Source organism: Oncorhynchus mykiss, chromosome 10 (assembly GCF_013265735.2).
Source record: "Oncorhynchus mykiss isolate Arlee chromosome 10, USDA_OmykA_1.1, whole genome shotgun sequence".
Lineage (NCBI taxonomy): Eukaryota > Metazoa > Chordata > Actinopteri > Salmoniformes > Salmonidae > Oncorhynchus > Oncorhynchus mykiss.
Genome location: NC_048574.1, coordinates 34,299,113 through 34,323,318, shown reverse-complemented (window position 1 = coordinate 34,323,318; position 24,206 = coordinate 34,299,113). Strand labels below are relative to the sequence as shown.

The 24,206-nt window shown below is 41.9% G+C and overlaps 1 protein-coding gene across 5 annotated transcripts; it reads right to left on the bottom strand.

The window, feature by feature from the left end:
* Positions 1-786: 786 nt before the first annotated feature.
* LOC110533694 (solute carrier organic anion transporter family member 2B1) lies at positions 787-23,926 on the bottom strand. Of its 5 annotated transcripts, XM_036990099.1 has the most exons (17): positions 23,776-23,875; positions 22,177-22,265; positions 21,214-21,328; positions 20,173-20,261; positions 14,882-15,019; positions 14,475-14,637; positions 14,124-14,348; positions 13,531-13,629; positions 7,899-8,029; positions 7,208-7,304; positions 6,791-6,955; positions 5,377-5,566; positions 5,125-5,275; positions 4,503-4,660; positions 3,465-3,529; positions 2,931-3,051; positions 787-2,670 (listed from the first exon to the last, which is right to left on the bottom strand). In XM_036990099.1, exons 4-17 carry the CDS (start codon positions 20,257-20,259, stop codon positions 2,484-2,486), a joined length of 1,977 nt encoding a protein of 658 aa, XP_036845994.1. In that variant the 5' UTR covers positions 20,260-20,261; positions 21,214-21,328; positions 22,177-22,265; positions 23,776-23,875; the 3' UTR covers positions 787-2,483. The 5 variants fall into 5 exon arrangements, with proteins under 5 accessions (XP_036845994.1, XP_021473825.2, XP_021473824.2 ...); XM_021618150.2 differs by lacking the exon at positions 22,177-22,265 and having other exon boundaries at positions 23,776-23,890; XM_021618149.2 differs by lacking the exons at positions 21,214-21,328; positions 22,177-22,265 and having other exon boundaries at positions 23,776-23,926.
* Between the last annotated feature and the right edge of the window lie 280 nt (positions 23,927-24,206).

Here is a 24,206-nt window from a genome sequence, read left to right as displayed (position 1 = left end):
CCCGCCTGGTCGTCAGAGGATTCCGCTTCCCCATTGGATCCACCTATTTACTCCCATCAACTCACCACCGCTACCCGCTACACCACCTGGATATATCTACCCATTCACATTCACTTGTAAATAAATACTCACCTTCTTCCTACTCTCCTTGTCCTGGTCTGCTTCTGGGTTCGATTTTGAAGAATCGTGACAAATATCTGTTCTCCCTTTCTGGGTCTAAAACTGGGGGAAAGGTCCCAGAGTTACGGATGGCTTCACTGAGTCTGTGTTTGCTTGTGTTACTAATTCCCCTCCTCACTCACTCCCCTAAACCGCAGCAGTGTTCCGGGAACTTTCAATAAATTCTTCTTCCCGAAACGCCGGTTGCAGGATTCTTAGAATCAGGAGGGAATAAGCAAGAAATTCAGAATCTTTCAAGCAGTACTTCCGGGAAACCAGGGAATTTTTTTAAAGTTCCTGGAATGTTGAGACCGTGGTTCTGCATTATCTAAGCAGCAGCGTTGTTGGGGTCAGCCAGCATACACACACACTCAAACACACACAGATAATTCAAGCAGGATGTCTGTCTCTGGTATGACATGAATTGGGCCTCTTTGCTCCTTGCCTCTGCAGGACATGGCAGAATTCTCTGGTGTTAAGTCAGATATTGTGAGATTAAGGTGCATATCACAAAATCTTAGGTAGGTCTGGGCAGGTCCCAGTTGAGCAACTCTACACAGTACATCAGCAAGAGACGGTTGCTCTCCTGGCATGACTCATTTACACAAAGTATGAGGCCTGAACATGTCTGTCTGCTGATAGAGTTTATTAACCTGGTGTGTCATCACTCATGATGGCAGTTAGAAAATCATGGTTCAGTTATCACAACATCCTCCCTCCACCTTTAACTCCCTCTAACTCCTCTCTGAGAGAAAAAATACCCTCTTCCATGTCACAAGGGTTCACATTAGTTTATAACATGCATGATTTCTTCCCTGTTTGGAAAGGAACTTTAAACTCACAATAGACGCGATAAAGAGGTCAATTGACCTCAACCAAAACAATGTAATTACCATGGAAACGCGTGGGGGAAAGATCTCGAGTCTCCTCATTGCCCCACAGCAAAATGATCCTACATTTAGGCTATTGTTTATATGTGTATTACACACTGTTGAGGTCAAAATCAGAGTATAATGCTGGTATGGATGTCAACCCCAACACATGTTCATATCTTCATTGGCACCAATCAAATGCATTACAGTTGTAAACGACTTTGACTACCATCAACGATTTCTGTATGCTAACCAGCTTATACAAATAGCAGTTAGCATTTAGCAGTCACTTCATCTAAACCTGAAAAGATTTGCAACGAAAACAGCCAAATATATCAAAATCGGACATAAGTAACCACATTGTGGGTCTGTTACAAGACAAAAATCATGACAGATTTGACAAATATCCACTTTGTTAGATCAGATTTGTTGAATGTGCATCAATCTGGTTAATGGAACATCTGCGTTACCACATCTATGCTTGCCTACCATAACTCATTACATGACAAGAGCAATGGAGAAAAAGATGCATTGTGCATAAATGTCCATCAAATAAAAATCCCACTGACAAGAATTGTAAGAATACTGTAAACTGTACGTAAAAATATTTACATTGTTTCACATGATAAGATTCAAACCATTATATCGTATTCGAGTTGTATAAATGTAAGGCGCTTGCTTACTGAATCTATAATGATCCTTTTCTTTGAAAGTATAAATTCACTATTTTATATTGTTTACAAAGGCCCAAAAAACATTTTAAAAAACAAAGAAAAATATATGGTATATACATGTTTTCTAAAAACAACCAACACCTGAAGAGTATTGGCTTAGTGGGAGTTTGGTTTTCTAATGCTGTCTTTGGTCTGGTGGCTTGAGTCGACAAGGTGAAAATTCTGTCAATGTGCCCTTTAGAAAGGCACCTGAATCTGCTCCAGGGACGGCTTACTAATATGGCTGACCCTGTAAAACAACACATTTCACTGCACCTAATCGGTGGATGTGACAATAAAATTCTACTATAAAAAATGTCTAGAGATCTAGGATCAGTTTACAGCTTACCCTCCCCGTGTCCTAACCTTAAGCATAAGAGAGATGGAAAAAGATTTGACCTTGTATCAGTGGAAAGGGGAGCCCTCAGACTGGTTCCAGAGAATGACACGCTATGTTACCATGGCTCAGATACAGCACTGGCAATTTGGGAGCAGTAATAGTGTAGAGATATTTAAACACTCCTCATTGGCCAACGGGAGGAGAGAGAGAAACAGTTCCTCCCATGGACAAAATAGAGGACACAAAGTAAGAGATGGACTCTCCCTGAGAAAGATGCCCACGGAGCACTTCTCATCTCTGTAGTCTTCATCATGATTCTCTAGAGAATTAGATTGATACATTTTTCTTCTCTGTCTACCCAGCTTGTAATTCAGTTCAATTATCTTTCTCAGTCCTCTCTCATGCTGGCATCCTCTGCAGTTCTTTGGAGGCGGTGTTGTTGTCGGGACTCTTTACTCCGTTCACCACAGTGTATCTCTGTTCCGCCTGCTGGCCTTGTTGTCCTGCCCTATGTCTCAGGATGAGGAGAGAGAGCAGGAAGCAGATGAACGCTCCGCAAACAAACAACACCTGCAGTCCCAGGAACCTGGCCATTAAAGAGATGGAAACTGTAAATATCATACATCCAAGATATTCTGTATTCTCTATAACAGACCTGCATTTAATACATACCGTATGGCAAATACTTAAAAAAATGGAGCTGCGCTTGATTTAGTTTGCCTGGTAAAATGGTCCCAAAAGTGCAATGGAATGGTCCCAAAAGTGCAAACTCTAAGTATGGCTTAAATGGCTGATATGGAGGCATGAGTCATTGGGCAGGGGGAGGGTATATCTGCTGTTGCTTGCCTCTGTCTGAAGAGGTCCATGTTGTAGTAGTGACATGATGTGTTCCTCCCACACTTCTTCCCCCAGAGGATACAGGTGGTGTCTATGGCAATGCCATACAGGACTGGGGCTGGCAGGAATGCTGGAGACACACATACACCAATTACAAATACACATCCACGTGAACACGCACACACAGACATGCATGCACGTACGCACGTGCACACACATACACAATTGGCTGAGAGGCTGTGAGATGATTCTTCTTGAGTGGCAGTGTTGATATGTGTCATTATCCCTCTAGAGATGTGTTTTCTGAGTTTACATAATCCTGCTTCACGTCACCTAACAGGACAGCCAGAGAGGAATTTCGGGGATGGATTTTTGAAAAGGCATTTTTTCCAAGACGTTTGCTGTTCAAACCGTGGATGTCAAGCAGAAAGGTTGATAACGGTGAAAGTGAATCACTGTGCATTGGTCGTTTATCTACATTTCTTTGAATCCCGGACAAAGATGTGATAGTGTGGCTGTCTGTGAAATGTTGATATAACTCACCCAGCATTCTGAAGAGCATGTACTGAACTCCCACAGCAAAAGACTTATCCTCTGTTCTCACTGACCTGCAGGGTAGAGAGAGGGAGAGAGCGAGAGAGATGGAAAAAGTGAAGGAGAGGGTAAAGGGGATGAAGAGGGAAAGGATGGGAGCGGGTCAACATCAGTCACAGTAACCAGTTCTGGCGTGAAGAAGTTACTGACCAGCTGGAGGGAGTTTGCGTTTAGCTCAGCGTGAAACAGAACAGCTGAACGGATGCAGTAAATTATGTCAGACGTATCATACACACATCCTACACACACACACACACACACACACACACACACACACACACACACACACACACACACACACACACACACACACACACACACACACACACACACACACACACACACACACACACACACACACACACACACACACACACACTTCATTGCTTAAATATCAACATGCAAAAACTACCCCCATCTAATTTATCTTTAAACCTTTGTTGTTGCATGTGCAGTTGCTGACTGATAAATGAGTCATCTTTAGCGGACTGTCTAAGTGTTACCCAGTGAGGAAGCAGAAAGCTCTGTTCTTTATTCTCTTATTATGTTTGCTATCATCCCCACAGGCCCAGTCATGCTGATCATAGACCAACCAACAGACACACACAGTGCTGACGTGTGTATGGTTTGTGTGTGTGTGTGTGCGTGTGCGTGTGCGTGTGCATGTGCGTATGTGTGTGTGTGTGTGTGTGTGTGTGTGCAGGCTCAAACATGCTGTAACGAAGGAGGAATGTGTTAGAACCAACTGAGCCATCATGACGGATGATAATGTTATGATACAGTGGCAACTACTGCCTCAGGGCTAAGCAATAGAACTAGTGTCTGTGTCCCTGCAATAATAACTAAGGGAGAGCGTGAGAGAACTCAGATACCTCAGGCTTTACCATGGGGACACGACTGCACATGACTCTCTCTCTAACTTTGTAGGTAGGTGATTAGTGTGTGTTCAAATGTGTGTGTGTGTGTGTGTGTGTGTGTGTGCTGTACCTCAGTATCATCATGTATGATGGCGTCTGTGAGAAGGATGCAATGAAGCAGGTGAGGGCAGAGAGAACCATAAAGGGCAAGAGGAGGTGTTCACAGTTGCTACCGCATGTCCCCGGCAACGCATGGGACCCGTTGATACAGCCACAGTTTGTGTAGTTCTGTCAGAGAAAGAGTCACATGACATTAACCACCAGCCAATCACCATTGCATCTGGCAGTAGCTGTTGGCATAGTAGGTGTGAATGAGAATCACTCATCTCACAAAATAAAAGTACATTATCAAGAAACTGGCTTGATAGTCTCTGGCTTCAAGGAAAGGGAATATTCTTCTCCTGAGCTTTGTATGGGGGTGCAGTGTGTGTGTGAGTTTTCAGTCTAAATAATACTGGGTCTGGCTGTAAACCCTGTTTTCCATTGAGTAGACATCTGACAGTAAAGCAGAAGTGAGGCCCCTTTAGAGCTGTCTATATCTATGTCTATATCCTGGAAACTCATAATCTTTGGTTTCTGCATGTTATGTGATTTAGTTTTCTCACTGTGTTCTCTTTAACCTCAATATGATTGGCCTGATTGGGAAAGTTAGGATTCAGCCTATTCATGAACAGGCAGGTGTAGTGGTTTACCAGGACTTTGATGGTGTTGTTGTCCTGTACTTTGGTCATGCAACCTGCATGACAGGGTGATATGAACTCCACCCCGTCTGAGCCACACACTGGGTTAAAAGTCTCGGTCGGACAGGAGCACCCAGCGCTACACCCCAAGGAACCATTCTGTCTGAGAACAGAGGAAGAAGAAAGAGGAATGGTACCTGGTGGAGTACACAATGGCAACTTAAGGCTTCAGTGCTGTTTTAAGGATAGGTGATGGTAACCTACGTGGTGGGGTAGACGCCAGTGACACTCTGTGTGGAGCAGCCGAGGAGGAGGAGAGGCAGAGCGGTGAGCATACACATCAAGATGGCTGCCGTGCACATGAGGGCGGAGCCTCTAGTAGAAATACTCAGCCTCCTCATCAGAGCCCCACCTAGCACGATGCCCAGCACCGCTAGAGGGATGCTCACCCCACCTACAGGCACACAGAGGTTAAGGATCCTTTTTTTTAAATTTTGAGGATCCTTTTTTTCAATTTTTGTCTAAAATGACACACCCAAATCTAACTGCCTGTAGCTCAGGCCCTGAAGCAAGGATATGCATATTATTGGTACCATTTGAAAGGAAACGCTTTGTAGTTTGTGGAAATGTGAAAGGAATGTAGGATAATATAACATAACAGATCGGGTAAAAGATAATACAAAGAAAAAACCAACCATTCTTTTGTCTTTTTTTTTAACCATCATCTTTGAAGTGCAAGAGAAAGGCCATAATGTATTAGTCCAGCTCAGGTGTAATATAGATTTTGGCCACTAGATGGCATCAGTGTACGAGGATCGTTTTAGATTGATCCAATGAACCATTGCATTTCTGTAACAAAATGTCGTATCAAGACTGCCCAAATGTGCCTAATTTGTCTATTAAGAAAGCATAACAGTCACTCCGATTTAAGTTGTGAACACGTTCCAGGTCGTGTTTTTTGCAGTCACCCTGCACATCTCAGAAGATAGATCTCAGAAGACAACATGGTTCCGGAGACATGAGCTCTGGGCTGCCTGCCTTTGAAAAAGAACCTTGTGCTTCCCCTTACATAGGCGGGGTGGTTCCCCTCAGCCTAGCTCTGTTAACCCCCTCCTAATAATAGTTGGCCTTATTTTGTAGTCATGTAAAATGTTGATATTGGCAGCTTCAGGTGCTGACACGGGAGATTCTGCACCCTGCCAAAGAACTAAAACACTGGGGTAAAGGGAAATAAAGTAAATCCCATCCATATGTGACCCTGCTATAAACAGTAGTGGGCGGCAGGGTTTTGATTGCCTGTGCTCTCACATACAAGGGAGTCTTTGTCTTCTGGAATGATCACCTCCAGTTGCTCAATAGCTTCTGTTTCTGTGGTAAAATTCCATGCTCTCTGTGCTATTCATAGACCCCTGGAGAGTTGGAGCATTATCTATTATTCATCTCAGCTAGTATTAAGTATGTATATGATGTGATATTACCCATTTTCTTATTCCTATCAGATCTGAGTCAAATACACATGCCAAATGCTCGAGTTTTGCAGATTTGATTTTAAAGTAATAACTCTCCATTGAGTGGAATTTTAACTTGGTCCATTGGTTCTATTTTTTCTTTATTAGACAAACCCTAACCTTAATCTAAATCAAGATGTTTCACAGAGATAACGAATAATGTCTCTCACCGATCATCATGTTGGAGAAGGAGGCAGTCTGGGTGAATTGGCGTTCTATGAACTTGGCCATAAAGGTGGCGAGGCCGGCTACCATCGCTGCCAGGTGGACCTGTGCCAGCACCACCAACAGGTAGATGGGGTTCCGCAGCGTCCGCAGGACGATACAGGGGAAACCTGGGAGAAAAAGGGGGAGGGAGGGAGAGGGGGGCTAATGGCTAATGACCTCACTGCTTAAGACAATATTTACCACGGGGGTCGCAACAATAGAGGAAGAGAGAGGACACAATGTGACCACTTCTACGTTTTATATACTATCAGTATGTATATCAGTGTCTGTCACCCTTAATGCCCTGTAATCACCCGTAGACACAGTGAAGAGAAATGGAAAGAAAACAGACGGATGTGGTTTTTATAAAAGTGCCTCACTTTTGAGAAACTGTGTGAGGGTGAGTTCCTGGACGGGGTCTGGCAGTGGTTTCTTTTCCTCTTCTGCTCTGGGCTCTGTGGCATCACTTCCAGTTTCCTAACCAGGGGAGAGAAAGGAGCACACCGCAATTATGCTCTGTACCTGTATTACAACAGATTAGAGTTTGATCACGGCACAGCAAACACGTAATCCTGTCAATATTGCATTAACTCTCTAATAGCCTTTGTCAGGTCTAGGGAACATGATGTGGGAAAGAGAGAGTTTTGCCTACAAGATCTCTGATTGCGAAATGGTAACATTTAAAAGTGTATGAAACACTGCAGTGCACTCAAGTTATACGCCAAGCTTCAGAGCTTTTAAAGCCTTGGCCAGCGTTCAAAAGACTGTGTGTGTGTTTGTGTGTGTGTGCGGCTATGCTATGCTATTGAGCAAGACCTGGCACAATGATTCTTCTTTGTGCCAGATGACTGATGAGAGAAACATGAAACAAAGACTCAACCTCTTTTGTAATATTCCCTTACAGAATGATAGATATCAGCCAGGACCTTATTCAACAAGGTCAAACCGCATCACTCTTTCTCTGAACCAAAGTTTTTCTATATGAAAAGATTGTTCAACTTTCATTAAAAAATGTTAGTTCATGCTTAATAAGACATGTGACAATGTGTCAGCTTGTATCCCATACTACACCTCTTTGGGCATCTGCCGGGGGAAGAAGAGGTAGGGCAGGGAGGTGAGGAAGAGGAAGGAGGCTGCCACCAAGAAGCCTAGCCACCAGGCTCCCACCCAGCGAGGGTCTTTTCGCTCCAGACCTATCTGATCTGCAGTTAGGAGAAAGACATGTTACTGTATTAGTAGCAAAGTAAAGTATTCAAAAATAATAAAATAACAATATTCAATCAACTATTCAATTAAATAACCAATGCAATCAAAGGTACTGTATGTATTGAAGTGCACCCTGAGAAAGGTAAGTAAGTGAGTAAGTAAGTAAGTGAGTAAGACATTCACAAGGCTGCGGAGCCAGATGGATTACCAGGACGTGTGCTCCGGGCATGTGCTGACCAACTGGCAGGTGTCTTCACTGACATTTTCAACACGTCCCTGATTGAGTCTGTAATACCAACATGCTTCAAGCAGACCACAATAGTCCCTGTGCCCAAGAACACAAAGGCAACCTGCCTAAATAACTACAGACCCATGGCACTCACGTCCGTAGCCATGAAGTGCTTTGAAAGGCTGGTAATGGCTCACATCAACACCATTATCCCAGAAACCTTAGACCCACTCCAATTTGCATACCGCCCAAACAGATCCACAGATGATGCAATCTCTATTGCACTCCACACTGCCCTTTCCCACCTGGACAAAAGGAACACCTACAGTGGGGCAAGAAAGTATTTAGTCAGCCACCAATTGTGCAAGTTCTCCCACTTAAAAAGATGAGAGAGGCCTGTAATTTCCATCATAGGTACACTTCAACAATGACAGACAAAATGAGAGAAAAAACATCCAGAAAATCACATTGTAGGATTTTTTATGAATTTATTTGCAAATTATGGTGGAAAATAAGTATTCGGTCACCTACAAACTAGCAAGGTTTCTGGCTCTCACAGACCTGTAACTTCTTCTTTAAGAGGCTCCTCTGTCCTCCACTCGTTACCTGTATTAATGGCACCTGTTTGAACTTGTTATCAGTATAAAAGACACCTGTCCACAACCTCAAACAGTCACACTCCAAACTCCACTATGGCCAAGACCAAAGAGCTGTCAAAGGACACCAGAAACAAAATTGTAGACCTGCACCAGGCTGGGAAGACTGAATCTGCAATAGGTAAGCAGCTTGGTTTGAAGAAATCAACTGTGAGAGCAATTATTAGGAAATGGAAGACATACAAGACCACTAATAATCTCCCTCGATCTGGGGCTCCACGCAAGAGCTCACTCCTTGGGGTCAAAATTATCACAAGAACGGTGAGCAAAAATCCCAGAACCACACGGGGGGACCTACTGAATGACCTGCAGAGAGCTGGGACCAAAGTAACAAAGCCTACCATCAGTAACACACTACGCCGCCAGGGACTCAAATCCTGCAGTGCCAGACGTGTCCCCCTGCTTAAGCCAGTACATGTCCAGGCCCGTCTGAAGTTTGCTAGAGAGCATTTGGATGATCCAGAAGAAGATTGGGAGAATGTCATATGGTCAGATGAAACCAAAATATAACTTTATGGTAAAAACTCAACTCGTTGTGTTTGGAGGACAAAGAATGGTGAGTTGCATCCAAAGAACACCATACCTACTGTGAAGCATGGGGGTGGAAACATCATGCTTTGGGGCTGTTTTTCTGCAAAGGGACCAGGACGACTGATTTGTGTAAAGGAAAGAATGAATGGGGCCATGTATCGTGAGATTTTGAGTGAAAACCTCCTTCCATCAGCAAGGGCATTGAAGATGAAACGTGGCTGGGTCTTTTAGCATGACAATGATCCCAAACACACCACCCTGGCAACAAATGAGTGGCTTCGTAAGAAGCATTTCAAGGTCCTGGTCTGTCATAGTTGAAGTGTACCTAAGATGAAAATTACAGGCCTCTCTCATCTTTTTAAGTGGGAGAACTTGCACAATTGGTGGCTGACTAAATACTTTTTTGCCCCACTGTATGATGAACAGAGAGTAGCAGTAGCATAAAAAGAGGGGGTGGTGGGTGGTGGGACACAATGCAGATAGCCCGGTTAGCCAGCAGTTGAAAGTCCCCAAAACATCACTGCTCTAGAGGAGATCTGCTTGGAGGAATGGGCCAAAATACCAGCAACAGTGTGTGAAAACCTTGTGAAGACTTACAGAAAACGTTTGACCTCTGTCATTGCCAACAAAGGGTATATAACAAAGTTATTGACCAAATACTTATTTTCCACCATAATTTGCAAATAAATCAATAAAAAATCCTACAATGTGATTTTCTGGATTTTTTTTTTCTCATTTTGTCTGTCATAGTTGAAGTGTACCTATGATGAAAATTACAGGCCTCTCTCATATTTTTAAGTGGGAGAACTTGCACAATTGGTGGCTGACTAAATACTTTTTTGCCCCACTGTATTTACATAGTCACTATAACGATACCTACATGTACATACTACCTCAATAAGCCTGATTAACCGGTGTCTGTGTATAGCCTTGCTACTCTTATTTTCAAATGTCTTTTTACTGTTGTTTTATTTCTTTACTTACTTACTTACCTACACACACACACACACACACACACACACACACACACACACACACACACACACACACTTTTTTCCTCTCTTTTCTCCGCACTATTGGTTAGAGCCTGTAAGTAAGCATTTCACTTTTGTATTCGGCGTACGTGTCAAATAGACTTTGATTTGAGAACACTTCCTGGTTTAAAACGTTATAACCTTTTGAAAAAATGTTGATATTAGGAAAGAAAGTAGATTTTTTTCCCTTGGCATTTTTCAACAGAACATTGAATCTCTTTCTAACTGACAGCAGCTTCCAGGAAGAAGTCATTTTCTTTTTCACTGTGAGAAGCTCCACATTCATTCTGAATGACTAAAGTGAAAGACTGAGTAAATGAGCTCATACCAGCTGTTCAGAGAGACCGAGATTCCAGTTAAGAACATATTTTCCTCCAAAAAGGGAAGAAGCTAATTTCTATCACAGAAATTCATCTGATATCATGCACTTTTCTACAGAAGTAAATAACTATAGATATGCACCAACATACCCCCACACACGGCACACACACACACACGCACACACACTTACATACTTCAGCAGGCGTTTGAACAGTTTGAACATGTCCCCAATCACTAACGATGCTCTCACACCTTGATAAATGAGATGCATCAAACTGGAAGGACGAGATCAATTACATGAAACTGGAAAGACAGGACAATGGTCCATGACCATGACTGGGGTAAATCCAGTTTCTGAGGTGTCTGAAGCATTGCAGGGAAAGCTGTGGTTCACACAGAAGGAGGTGGATTGGAAAAGTTCTTGATGAAAACCTGCTCCAGACTGCTCAGGTCCTTATGACTGGGGCGAAGGTTCACCTTCAAATAGGACAACGACCCTAAGCACACAGCCAAGACAACACAGGAGTGACTTCGGGACAAGTCTCTGAATGTCCTTGAGTGACCCCGCCAGACCTGAAAATAGCTGCAGCAACGCTCCCCATCCAACCTGGCAGAGCTTGAGAGGATCTGCAGAGAAGAATGGGAGCAATACCCCAAATACAGGTGTGCCAAGCTTGTAGCATCATAGCCAAGAAGACTAAAGGCTGTAATCGCTGCCAAAGGTGCTTCAACAAAGTACTGAGTAAAGTGTGAGAGAGAGAGAGAGAGAGAGAGAGAGAGAGAGAGAGAGAGAGAGAGAAAAAGAGAGAGAGAAAAAGAGAGAGAGAAAAAGAGAGAGAGAAAAAGAGAGAGAGTCAGTCAGTGAGTGAATAAGTAAGAGACCTGGCACATTTGGTTCCTTGGATGTTGTGGGAACGTGTGTTTTGGTTCCGGGAACGAAGCCCTAAGACTCCTGACCGGTAAAACGGAATGTTTTTTAAACATTCTGAGAACTTAAGCTGTTTTTAAGTTGTAGTGAGGTTTTCCTGGGAGGTATAAAAGCTCTGAGAACGGAAATTATCGTATTTAAAGGTAAATACAGTTCCTTTAGAAAATATTCACAAACCTCTGCTTTTTCCTAATTTTGTTGTGTTACAGCCGACACCCAATACCCCATAATGTCAAAGTGGAATTATGTTTTTTTAGAAATGTTTACAAATTCATTAAAAATGAAAAGCTTACATGTCTTGAGTCAATAAGTTTTCAACCCCTTTGTTATGGAAAGCCTAAAAAAGTTGAGGGTTAAACATATACTTAACAAGTTAATAAGTAGCTTGGACTCACTCTGTGTGCAATTGTAGTGTTTAACATTATTTTTGAATGACTGACTACCTCACCTCTGTATACCTCATACATTGCAGTTACTCTGCAATACTAACGAAACCACAGATTGAAAAGAAGGAAACCCGTACAAAATATTCCAAATTTTGCATTCCAAAACATGCATTGGAATATTTTTTATTCTGTACAGGCTTCCTTCTTTTCACTCTGTCATTTGGGTTAGTATTGTGGAGTAACTACAATGTTGTTGATCCATCCTCAGTTTTTTCCTATCAGAGCCATTAAACTGTTTTAAAGTCACCATTGGCCTCATGGTGAAATCCATGAGCGGTTTCCTTCCTCTCCGGCAACTGAGTTAGGAAGGATGTCTGTATCTTTGTAGTGACTGGCTGTATCAATACGTCATCCAAAGTGTAATTAATAACTTCACCATGCTCTAAGGGATATTCAATGTGTGATTTTTTTACCAATAGGGGCCCTTCTACCAATAGGTGCCCTTCTTCACGAGGCATTGGTAAACCTCGCTGGTCTTTGTGGTTGAATCTGTGTTTGAAATTCTCTGCTCAACTAAGGGAACTTACAAATAATTGTATGTTTGGGGTACAGAGATGAGGTAGTCATTCAAAAATCATTCTAAAAAAACACTATTATTGCATATTATTGCATATATACATGTATAGAGTGAGTCCATGCAATTTATTTTGTGACTTGTAAAGCATATTTTTACTCCTGAACTTATTTAAGCTTGCTATATCCCTTATTTAACATTTTTATTTAACCTTTATTTAATGAAGCAAGTCAGTTAAGAACAAATTCTTATTCGGCAAGAGAGACACCACAACACTACATAAAGAGAGACCTTAGACAACAACATAGGATGGCAGCAACACATGACAACACAGCATGGTAGCAACACAACATGACAACAACATGGTAGCAAAACAGCATGGCAGCAGCGCAACATGATAGCAGCACAAAACATGGTTCAAACATTATTGGGCACAGACAACAGCACAAAGGGTAAGAAGTTAGAGACAATAATACATCACGTGAATCAGCCACAACTGTCAGTAAGAGTGTCCATGATTGAGTCTTTGAATGAAGAGACGGAGAGAAAACTGTACAGTTTGAGTGTTTTTTTGCAGCTCGTTTCAGTCATACTGTATCAAAGTGGTTGAATACCTATTGACAAGACATTTCAGCTTTTCAATTTGAATTAATTTCAAGCAGAGTTCCACTGTGACATTATGGGGTATCATATCTCAAATCTCAATTGAATCCATTTTAAATTCAGGCAATAACACAACAACATGTGGGATAAAGTCAAGGGGTGTGAGTACTTTCTGAAGGCACTGTAGTACTTACAGAAAGTGTCACAGTGTGATGCATTTTGTGTATGTGCTCACCTTTGGACATCTTGTCGATGTCGACATAAAAGCGCAACATGAAGGAGCCCATCATAAAGCCAAAAGCAGGACCAATAGACGTGACAGCCAGGAGGATGCCTGCAGGGGGAACCACAGTCAGACATGTCACCCCAGTTGTGGGATCAATACAGTGGCATGGAAAATAATACTTATCGTTTGGTTTCTCCCCCAGATCATACTTCGAAGTTGATGAAAGGAAAATGAAAAACTGCCCATTGTTTGCTGATCTCAAGTATCATTTTATCAAAAAGATTACACACATGACACAGCCTTGAGACCAGCAAAACAATGAGTGGATACAAAACATTCACTTTAGTTTCATTACTATTTGTCCACATCCTGCACCAAGGTTATGTGTGAAATTCCGAATCTAACTCCTTCTAATGTCCCTGCAAGTATTCTCAGTGGAGCCCAAAATTGCGGGAACATTAGAGATGGTGCAACTCTCCATTTAAAAAAACCAACAGTGATACTATTGATTCCTAGTTAAAAACCCAAAAGACCTGCATCAGAATGTGTATTTCCTGTATTCCAAGAATTCCCTGTTTCCCAGTCACTCCCAGTGCTCATACCGAGGTAGAGAGGAGAGTTCCTCTTGCTGGCATAGTCATCAATGTAGGAGATTCCGAAGGGTTGGATGGGAACACCGCCGATTCCCAGGAGTAGCTGTCCTAGGAGCAGGAGTGGGAATACTCCCTGCTGGGAGTGACTCTCCTGCTGAGTGCAGCTATGATTGGACAAGGGTGATTGGAAAGAGCTCTCTAATTGGCAGAGGCCAGAGTCGTCATCCTTGGATTCTAAGGAACACAGGTAGAGGTAGGAAGGAGTTAAGAGTTAGGTGATAACTACTATTTTTGTTTTGAGATTCAAAGAAATATATGTATGTATGTATGAATGTGTGTGTGTGTGTGTATGTGACTTACCACTGATGTGGTCTGTGTACTGGTAGGGGCCACTGATGAAATGAGACATGGCCATTATCAGAGCAGCCAGACTGACCAACAGTGCCCCTCCACCAATGAACCGTGGTCTGTGGACACGGCTACCAAAGAAACTAACAAACACTATCAGGACTATGTTCCCCACCTACACACACACATAAACACACACACACACAGAGAATCATGAGCTCAACACACTCACACAAACACAACCATTAACACACTCATGTGCCCACTCTCACATGTAAACATTTAAAGTATACAATTGTTTTCATATATAAATAAAAATAATAATCTGAACCTATATGGATCTGGAAATTATCAGTCAATCTTCCTGTTATCTTGATCAGCCCAAAAGAGTGGTGGGATAGGGTTAGGTTTAGGCTTACCTCATTGAAGGATGCCAAGATGCCAGACTTCTGGCTAGAGAAGCCATAGCGTCTCTCTATGGTGGAGATGGAGCTCTTCAGATATCCAGACACCAACAGCTGGGCCAGCTGGAGCATGCCATGGCACAGCACAAATAACTAGAGGAGAGACAGGAGAGAGAGGACAGAGAGGGAAGGGAGAGAGAGTTTGAAAACCATGGTAGATCCTTTGTTTATGGTTTCATCATTATGCAGACAGACTGTATATACATGAAGTGTATAAAACATATTGTTCCCAGCTTACTCTAAGTAGTTAATAATATGATCTGATCAATTAACTACAGAGAGCTCAAAAGTCTGATTTAAATATTCAGGAGAACTTCTTGTTCCACACGGGTCTAGCTGCACATTTGACACCTTTAAAACTTTGTAGTGATCCCTTCCCGCTCAGATCCCGGTAACAGGATTGATTTGACAACATCCAGTGAAATTGCAGCGCGCCAAATTCAAAAACAGAAATATTCATTATAGAAATTCACAAAACATTAATATATAATACATCAAAATAAAGCTTAACTTCTTGTTAACCGAGCCTCAGTGTCAGATTTCAAAAAGGCTTTACAGCGAAAGCAGACCATGCGATTATCTGAGGACAGCACCCCGCATACAAACACATGAAAATCATATTTCAACCAGCCAGGTGCGACTCAAAACTCAGATATAACGATAGAATTCATGCCTTATCTTTGAAGATCATCTTCTGTTGGCTCTCCAAAATGTCCCAGAAACATCACAAATGGTCCTTTTGTTTGATAAATTCCTTCTTATATCCCCAAAATGCCCATTTATTTGGCGCGTTCGATTCAGAAAATACACCAGTTCCAACTCGCCCAACACGACTATAAAGTATCTAATAAGTTACCTGTAAACTTGGTCCAAACATTTCAAACAACGTTCCTAATCCAAACTTAGGTATCGTAAAACGTAAATAATCGATCAAATTTAAGACGGGATAAACTGTGTTCAATACCGGACGAAAACAAAGTGAAGCGCATTCCAAGTTGTGCGCACCAAACGACTAGAGTCCACCTGGAGTGACACATGGAAAGAACAGGGCTACTCCTTCATTTCTCAAAAGAAAAACATCAATCAATGTCTGAGACTGTTGCCATCTAGTGGAAGCCATAGGAACTGCAACCAGATTCCTATTAAAAAGGGCTTACCATAGAAAAATAATGGAAAACAGATTGACCTCAATTTATTTTCTTCCCTGGATGGATTGTGCTCGGGGTTTCGCCTGACAAATCAGTTCTGTTATACTCACAGACATTATTCAAACAGTTTTATAAACTTCAGAGGGGTTTCTATCCAAGTCTACTAATAATGTGCATATCCTAGCTTCTGGGCCTGAGTAGCAGGCAGTTTACTTTGGGCACACTTTTCATCCGGACGTGAAAATACTGCCCCCTATCCCTAAGAAGTTTGCAAAGAAAGTATGTAATGCAACAAAACATATTGCTGCAGTAGTCAAGAGGGTCTGGAGGCCTATGAGTAACTTTATGAGGATTTTCACAACCAGAGCAAAATCTGTTACATACAGTACCAGTCAAAGGTTTGGACACAGCTATTCTTTCAAGGGTTTTTCTTTATTTTTTACTATTTTCTACATTGTAGAATAATAGTGAAGACATCACAACTATGAAATAACACATGGGATCATGTAGTAACCAAAAAAGTGTTAAACAAATCAAAATACATTTTAGATTTGAGATTTTTTACAAAGAGTGTGCAAAGCTATCATCAAGGCAAAGGGTGGCTACTGTAAAAAATCTAAAATATATTTTGATTTGTTTAACACTTTTTTGGTTACTACATGATTCCACATGTGTTATTGTATAGTTTTGATGTCTTCACTATTATTCTACAATGTAGAAAATAGTACAAATAAATAAAAACCCTTGAATGAGTAGGTGTCAGACCTGATCTGATTCACCTGTCTTTGTGTTTGACTCCACCCCCATCCAGGAGTCGCCCATCATCCTCAATATCCCCAGTGTACTTATACCTGTGTTCTCTGTTAGCCTGTTGCCAGTTCGTTTTCTTTAGTCAAGCATATCAACGTCTTTTCCATGCTCCTGGCTGGCTCTAGTTCCTGGTTTCCTGGCTTTGACCATTCTGCCTGCCCTGACCCTGACCCTGGATTACTGAACTCTACCTACCCTGAGCCTGCCTGCTGTTCTGTACCTTTCGGAACTTTTCTGAATCAGAGGTGCGGGTGTCTGCCTTAATCAAAATCCAAATCTTCAGCGCCCAGGGAGTTAACTGCCTTGCTCAGAATAACAGATTTTTACCTTGTCGGGTCGGGGATTCTATCCAGCAACCTTTTGTTTACTGGCGCAGTGCTCTAACCACTAGGCTATTTGTAAGCACATGTGCTGCCAATACAGGTTAATGTCAGAGTACCAGCTTGGAGTCGTGAGGCTGCTGGTTGGTTTGGTGGCCATGAGGCCTTTAGTTTGGTTTTGTTTCTTTACTTTGGGCATGCCGTTTGTTTTCTTTTTGTATTTATTGTCAACATCTGCGCAAATCGACAATCTGTTTGGACTGCCCAACCAAGAGGTCAAGAGAGGCAGAGCTGGCCCTGGACCAAGGTAAGGTTGCTGTCCCCCTGGGCACATGTACATTCAACAACTACGCACATAAACTGATTTCTCAAAAAGAAACATCCTCTCACTGTCAACTGTGTTTATTTTCAGCAAACTTAACATATGTAAATATTTGTATGAACATAACAAGATTTAACAACTGAGACATAAACTGAACAAGTTCCACAGACATGTGACCAACAGAAATTGAATAATGTGTCCCTGAACAAAGGGGGGTTCAAAATCAAAAGTAACAGTCAGTATCTGGTGTGGCCACCAGCTGCATTAAGTACTAAATTGCATCATCTCCTTATGGACTGCACCAGATTAGCCAGTTCTTGCTGTGATATGTTACCCCACTCTTCCATCAAGGCACCTGCAAGTTCCCGGACATTTCTGGGGCGAATGGCCCTAGCCCTCACCCTCCGATCCAACAGGTCCCAGACGTGCTCAATGGAATTGAGATCCGTGTTCTTTGCTGGCCATGGCAGAACACTGACATTCCTGTCTTGCAGGAAATCACACACAGAACAAGCAGTATGGCTGGTGGCATTGTCATGCTGGAGGGTCATGTCAGGATGAGCCCGCAGGAAGGGTACCACATGAGGGAGGAGGATGTCTTCCCTGTAACGTACAGCGTTGAGATTGCCTCCAATGACAACAAGCTCAGTCCGATGATGCTGTGACACACCGCCCCAGACCATGATGGACCCTCCACCTCCAAATCGATCCCGCTCCAGAGTACAGGCCTCAGTGTAACGCTCATTCCTTCAACGATTAACGCGAATCCGACCATCACCCCTCGTGAGACAAAACCGTGACTCGTCAGTGAAGAGCACTTTTTGCCAGTCCTGTCTGGTCCAGTGGGTTTGTGCCCACTGGGTTTGTGCCCATAGGCAACGTTGTTGCCGGTGATGTCTGGTGAGGACCGGTTTTACAGCAGGCCTACAAGCCCTCAGTCCAGCCTCTCTCAGTCTATTGCAGACAGTCGGAGCACTGATGGAGGGATTGTGTGTTCCAGGTGCCATCCTGTACCTGTCCCGAAGGTGTGATGTTCGGATGTACCGACTCTGTGCAGGTGTTGGTGCACAAGGTCTGCCACTGCGAGGTCGATCAGCTGTCCTTCCTGTCTCCCTGTAGCGCTGTCTTAGGCGTCTCACAGTATGGACATTGCAATGTATTGCCCTGGCCACATCTGCAGTCCTCATGCCTCCTTGCAGCATGCCTAAGGCATGTTCACGCAGATGAGCAGGGACCCTGGGCATCTTTCTTTTGGTGTTTTTCAGCTTCAGTAGAAAAGCCTCTTTAGTGTCCTAAGTTTTCATAACTGTGACCGTAATTGCCTACCGTCTAAGCTATTAGTGTTTTAACGAATGTTCCACAGGTGCATGTTCATTAATTGTTTATGATTCATTTAAAAAGCATGGGAAACAGTGTTTAAACCCTTTACAATGAAGATCTGTGAAGTTATTTGGATTTTTACTAATTATCTTTGAAAGACAAGGTCCTGAAAAAGGGACGTTTATTTTCTTGCTGAGTTTAGATGCACATCTTAAATCCGGTTACAGACCAGTTAACTAGGCCTAAGACCCCTACACTTAGCGAGTGCAACAATATTAGCAGGCTAGTTAATCGGTTTCATAAGTGTCTAGAAGCTTTCCCATGCATACCCCATTCCGAGGACATGTTTATGTGTTTCTAAATCTGGAAACAACACAAGGATGTGCTAAAAACACCAGGAAACACAACCCCACCTGGGACTATAGAGGAAAATAACAGTACAGGATGCCAAAACATCAATGTTTTCACTACAGTAAGAAATAAACTAAATTACAGATCGTAAAATAAGGAAGATTCACTCCCTTTCCTCTCCGAATATTTTTTTCTTCTCCAGTCCCAAAACATATCCTGCCAATTAAGGTAGGTTCATTTCCTTAATGTTAGCATGCTAGCATGCTCCTCTTACCCCATGAGGTCATCATGTCTGGATTCCTGAACCGCAATCTGTAGACACAGATTTGACCTCACTTCCTAGTATTGTCTCAGTTCTGTGACAACACAACCCATAATTCAGACCGATACATTACTTGGGCTTATTCGACATTACAGACCATCCTCAAATCAGCTTGCAACCTAAATAGCTACTCATTATTGTTTGTAGATCAATCAGTCAGTCAGTCACAATTTACCCACACATTTTTGCAGATTTGATGCTCTCTAACATGGCCACTCACTGAGAGTTAGGAGTAATGATGTGAGATGAGACAGGTAGATGAGGTGATAGACAGGAGCAGTATGTAATATTTAAGACATATATTAGATTTCTTGGTGTTTTTTTGAAAGACCCTGCTTAGAAACACCTAAAATTGCCTAGTACTGCTTTTTACCTTTTCATAATCCAAATACCATCAGTTGCAGCAAGGATGTGAAGAGGTTTTGTCTTGTTAATGTTTTTGCTATTGTCAACCTCGCAAACGAGAACCAATCATTTAGGAAGTTGTACACAACAGCAACAGCCAGACGGTAAAATGCTAATTAGCAGAATCACGTGGCTTTCTAAAAAGTATGTTACTCTCATGGATTTCTATTCCGATGCTACTTCTGGTATTGAATTGACATTTGGAGCTAGTTGCAGGTGAAAATGATACATGTAACTTTTGAGCCTACCTTGATGCTGTTGAAGGGGCCCCTGCATCTTGAGGGAGGCGTCGACCTCTGTGAATCAGAGTTCAGCTGGAAGTCGTTGGCTGTCATATCTGCAGAGACGGAAGAGGAAGCAAGACATCACATCACACTATTTTTTTCGGGTTCATATACTGCCAATAAACTAAGCAGACCAGACCCAGCTGCTAATGCATTGGTGCCTATGGAAGAGTCACCCCCTTAATAACTCCACCTACATATTACTTCAACTAAACTGTAAACCTGCACATTGACTCTGTACCCCCCTGTATATAGTCTCGCTATTGTTATTTTACTGCTGCTCTTTAATTACTTGTTACTTTTATTTCTTGTTCTTAGTCATATTTGTTTTTAAACTGCATTATTGCTTAGGGGCTCGTAAGTAAGAATTTCACTGTAAGGACCTGTTGCATTCGGTGCCTACATATAACTACATCTAAAGTATGAACATACTGTATGAATAAGGTCTGACATTTCCCCACTGGACATTGACCATGTTAACGTGAGCACAGCAGTCTGGATTGTAGCTCATATCCCACATAAGGTCTTATTCGGGATGAGCTCTTTACATGTACTTTTAATATCCCGCTCATGAGTATCCCTGTATCCATGAATAATCAGAATATTCCTCATTTAAGTGTATGGGTTAAATGGAATAGTAACAGAAATATGGACACGGACGGCAGGACTATAACCTCACAGGTAATAAACTCAGCAATTAAAAGAAACGTCCCTTTTTCAGGACCCCGTCTTTCAAAGATCATTCATAAAAATCCAAATGACTTCACAGATCTTCATTGTAAAGGGTTTAAACACATGCTTGTTCACTGAACCATAAACAATTAATGAACATGCACCTGTTGAACGGTCGTTAAGCAGACCGAAACGGACAATTCTTTCTAATGGTTGACGGCCTGAGTAGGATATCTTAATTTATCCACCGTTGTTGATACCTGTCTGTCACACTTGCCCAACTCACTGATCCGACCCAGGGACTAGAAAAAAATATTTTTGAAAGTCTCTCACCTTATCACACAATGTTATGCAAATGAGTTGCTGTATGTGAGGATGTGGGAGGCATGCTGAGAGAGAGTTTTTGGGAAGCCATTTAGTGCACCCCAGCACTGACCAGCTGCACAATCTGTTCATCCAAATAAAATACAACTTGATTATTTCATGGTAAATCAGCGTACTACACTGTTTACGCTAGTCAACAAACAATGTGCGAATTCCGGTGGCCTTCGTTAAAATACTATAGAAATTACACAAGAATTCCAGTCAGACTATATTCCTTGTACTCTGGTTACTGTGTATCCTCAATCTTTATACTCACTTTGTATCTCTATACTTTGAACTCCTGCTTACTTTAATCTCTGCTGGTGTTATGTATCTACTGCTGTTGTTTAATGCAGATGTGCTATTCATTTAAATCATATTGAGACACGATGCTTTGTGTTAGTATTCAGATTGAAGAGAAATTATCTGCATTTACATTAGAATGGGAAAAAGAGCTGTGTTTCCCTCTGCGTGGTCAGATTTCCTGTATACCCAGGCAGGCGTGTTATATGACTTGAAATGGGGAGTTTTATGCCCTGTCAAAGTGCATATGTCTGCAGCTCCATGGTCTTTAACAGAAACAGCTGGAGATCGTCCAGGACTACAGATACAGGATTTTAATTTGCACCAGTTTTCTACATCATGTGCGCATGAGTTGCATGTGGTTGTCTGTGTAGGAGAGAAATATCTCTGAATTACAGATATTAAGATAACCTTGACTCCCAAGTAACTCTCACTCACTCATATTACAATGTGTGTATGTGTATGTTTGTGTGTGTGTGGTTGTACATGTGTGAGATAAAATTAACACACCATTTTGATAGCCTTGACTCTAAGCAAATCCCCACTCCAACATATTGAATCATATTGAAATACAGTATGTGTGTGTATGGTACAGAATACTATTAAGGGGTAAATCCCCCTTGGACTGACTCTGCTAGTTTAGTTTTCCTGTCCAGGGGAGATTCCTGGAATGTGGGATGTAGTGTGGTTGTCCATTCTCCCCCACAAATTGCGCAATGCTGAGAAAGAGAGGGGGAGTGAGAGAGAAAGAAAAATAAAAAGAGAGAGGAGGGGGACAGACAGACAGATAGATAGATGCAGTAGTAGATAGATAGTCAATTTGAAAGTCAATGACTCCTCCCCTCAAGACTCCCAAGCCCATGCTTCCCTCTGAATTGTAACAGTTGGGTAAATTACTGTGCATATTACACACAAGATCAGACCAAACAAGGCAGTACAAAAAAAGAAAGATCTGACCTGCAGACCACAAAGAGCAGAGGTTGCATAGCACTGGCCACTGAATAACACTATGGAGAAGCATTTCCAGATGTGTGACTTTCATTTAACTAGGCAAGTCAGATGCATGGTATCATCAACTAGATTTAGCCACGGGTCAATAATTACATATAATTTGTAAACTGGCTGCAAGAAGCCCAAACATATATAATGTTTGACTAAAACATGATCATTTCAAACCTTGCTTACATTTGTATACGATCACATTGTGTTATGAGTGGGAATACTTGGGAACAGATTTCGTAAATTAAAATCACTTGGAGCTGATTTCCTGGTGTTTTTTTAATGTCCACCAATGAACATTTCACACACACAAAAAAAACATATACAGTACCAGTCGGAAGTTTGTACACACATAATCAATCAAGGGGTTTTCTTTATTTTACTATTTTCTACATTGTAGAATAATAGTGAAGACATCAAAACGATGAAATAACACATGGAATCATGTAGTAACCAAAAAAGTGGTTGAGAGAATGCCAAGAGTGTGCAAAGCTGTCATCAAGGCAATGGGTGGGTACTTTGAAGAATCTCAAATATAAAATATATTTAGATTTGTTTAACACTTTTTTTGGTTACTACATGTGTGTTATTTCATAGTTTTGATGTCTTCACTATTATTCTACAATGTGGGAAAATAGTAAAATAAAGAAAAACCCTTGAATGAATAGATGTGTCCAAACTTTTGACTCAGTTGGGGAACCCTGACATTGTGTTCCGACAGTAAAAGCAGTAACAAAGGGCCAATGCACTTATGCTGCCATATATAGTGTTTTGTAGGGAGTTGTGTATGTTTGTGCAACACAGGAGTTGTTGCATCTGCTGTCAGCAGAGATAAGATGAGCGGGAGATAACTACCAATCAGATGTGGAATGTCATCAAAAACAAATTCTGAACCACGATAGCAGCATAGCAGCATAGCATAACAGCGGGATTGGAATTACGGGTCATGGAAATAACAACCTTCATTTCAGACTCCTCAAATACATACGCACAAAAGCAATACCTTTAAGATGAGGTATTACTAAGCCCCTGGTGTTAATTGTTAGGCGCATGCCCTAAATGCCAGAAGGACAGTTCAACCAAACACATGCTCCAAACAGCAACCTTTCCTTTCACACATACGCTCTACACACTGCACACTATGAGATAACAGTGTCTGTCTCCTCACTACTAGAGTTAGTGGATCACAGTTAAAAGCAGTAGTACAGAACAGTACAGTTGTTCACTTACTCTGTAGATGGAGCTGTGGTGTAGGGGTGTTCTCTGTGTCCAATCCTGTCATAGAGCTATGGTGTAGTGTTGCGTTCAGTTTCCACTCCTCATTCACACAGAGCACTACTGAGCTTGGAATCCCAGGAGGTAGCTCTCACTTGATGAAATAGGCGTGCTCACTGTTAAGGAATTCCATGACCAGAGGTGAGTGGGGCTGGGAGTGGGAATTCTATAGTAAACTGTAGTATCCCTCGATCATGTGTAGTACTTACTATTGAATGTTGTAATATACTATAGAATACTATAGTAAATACTACAGTATTATCCACAAAAAAACACTTTTGTAAATAACACGGTAATGTTCGCAGAAACACTACAGTCCGCAAAAGCACTAGACTTTTTTAACTATAGTAAAAACTAAAGTATTTAATTTGCATGTACCCTGCCCA

What these genes read in the sequence shown, in the direction of transcription:
- LOC110533694 (XM_021618149.2), bottom strand. Translation starts at nt 23,827, where the DNA reads ATGACAGGATTGGACACAGAGAACACCCCTACACCACAGCTCCATCTA. An exon ending in ACTGGCGTCTACCCCACCAC is followed by an intron (nt 5,276 to 5,376) that starts GTAGGTTACCAT and finishes CTCTGTTCTCAG; the next exon opens with ACAGAATGGTTCCTTGGGGT. An exon ending in ATGGACCTCTTCAGACAGAG is followed by an intron (nt 2,671 to 2,930) that starts GCAAGCAACAGC and finishes TTTAATGGCCAG; the next exon opens with GTTCCTGGGACTGCAGGTGT.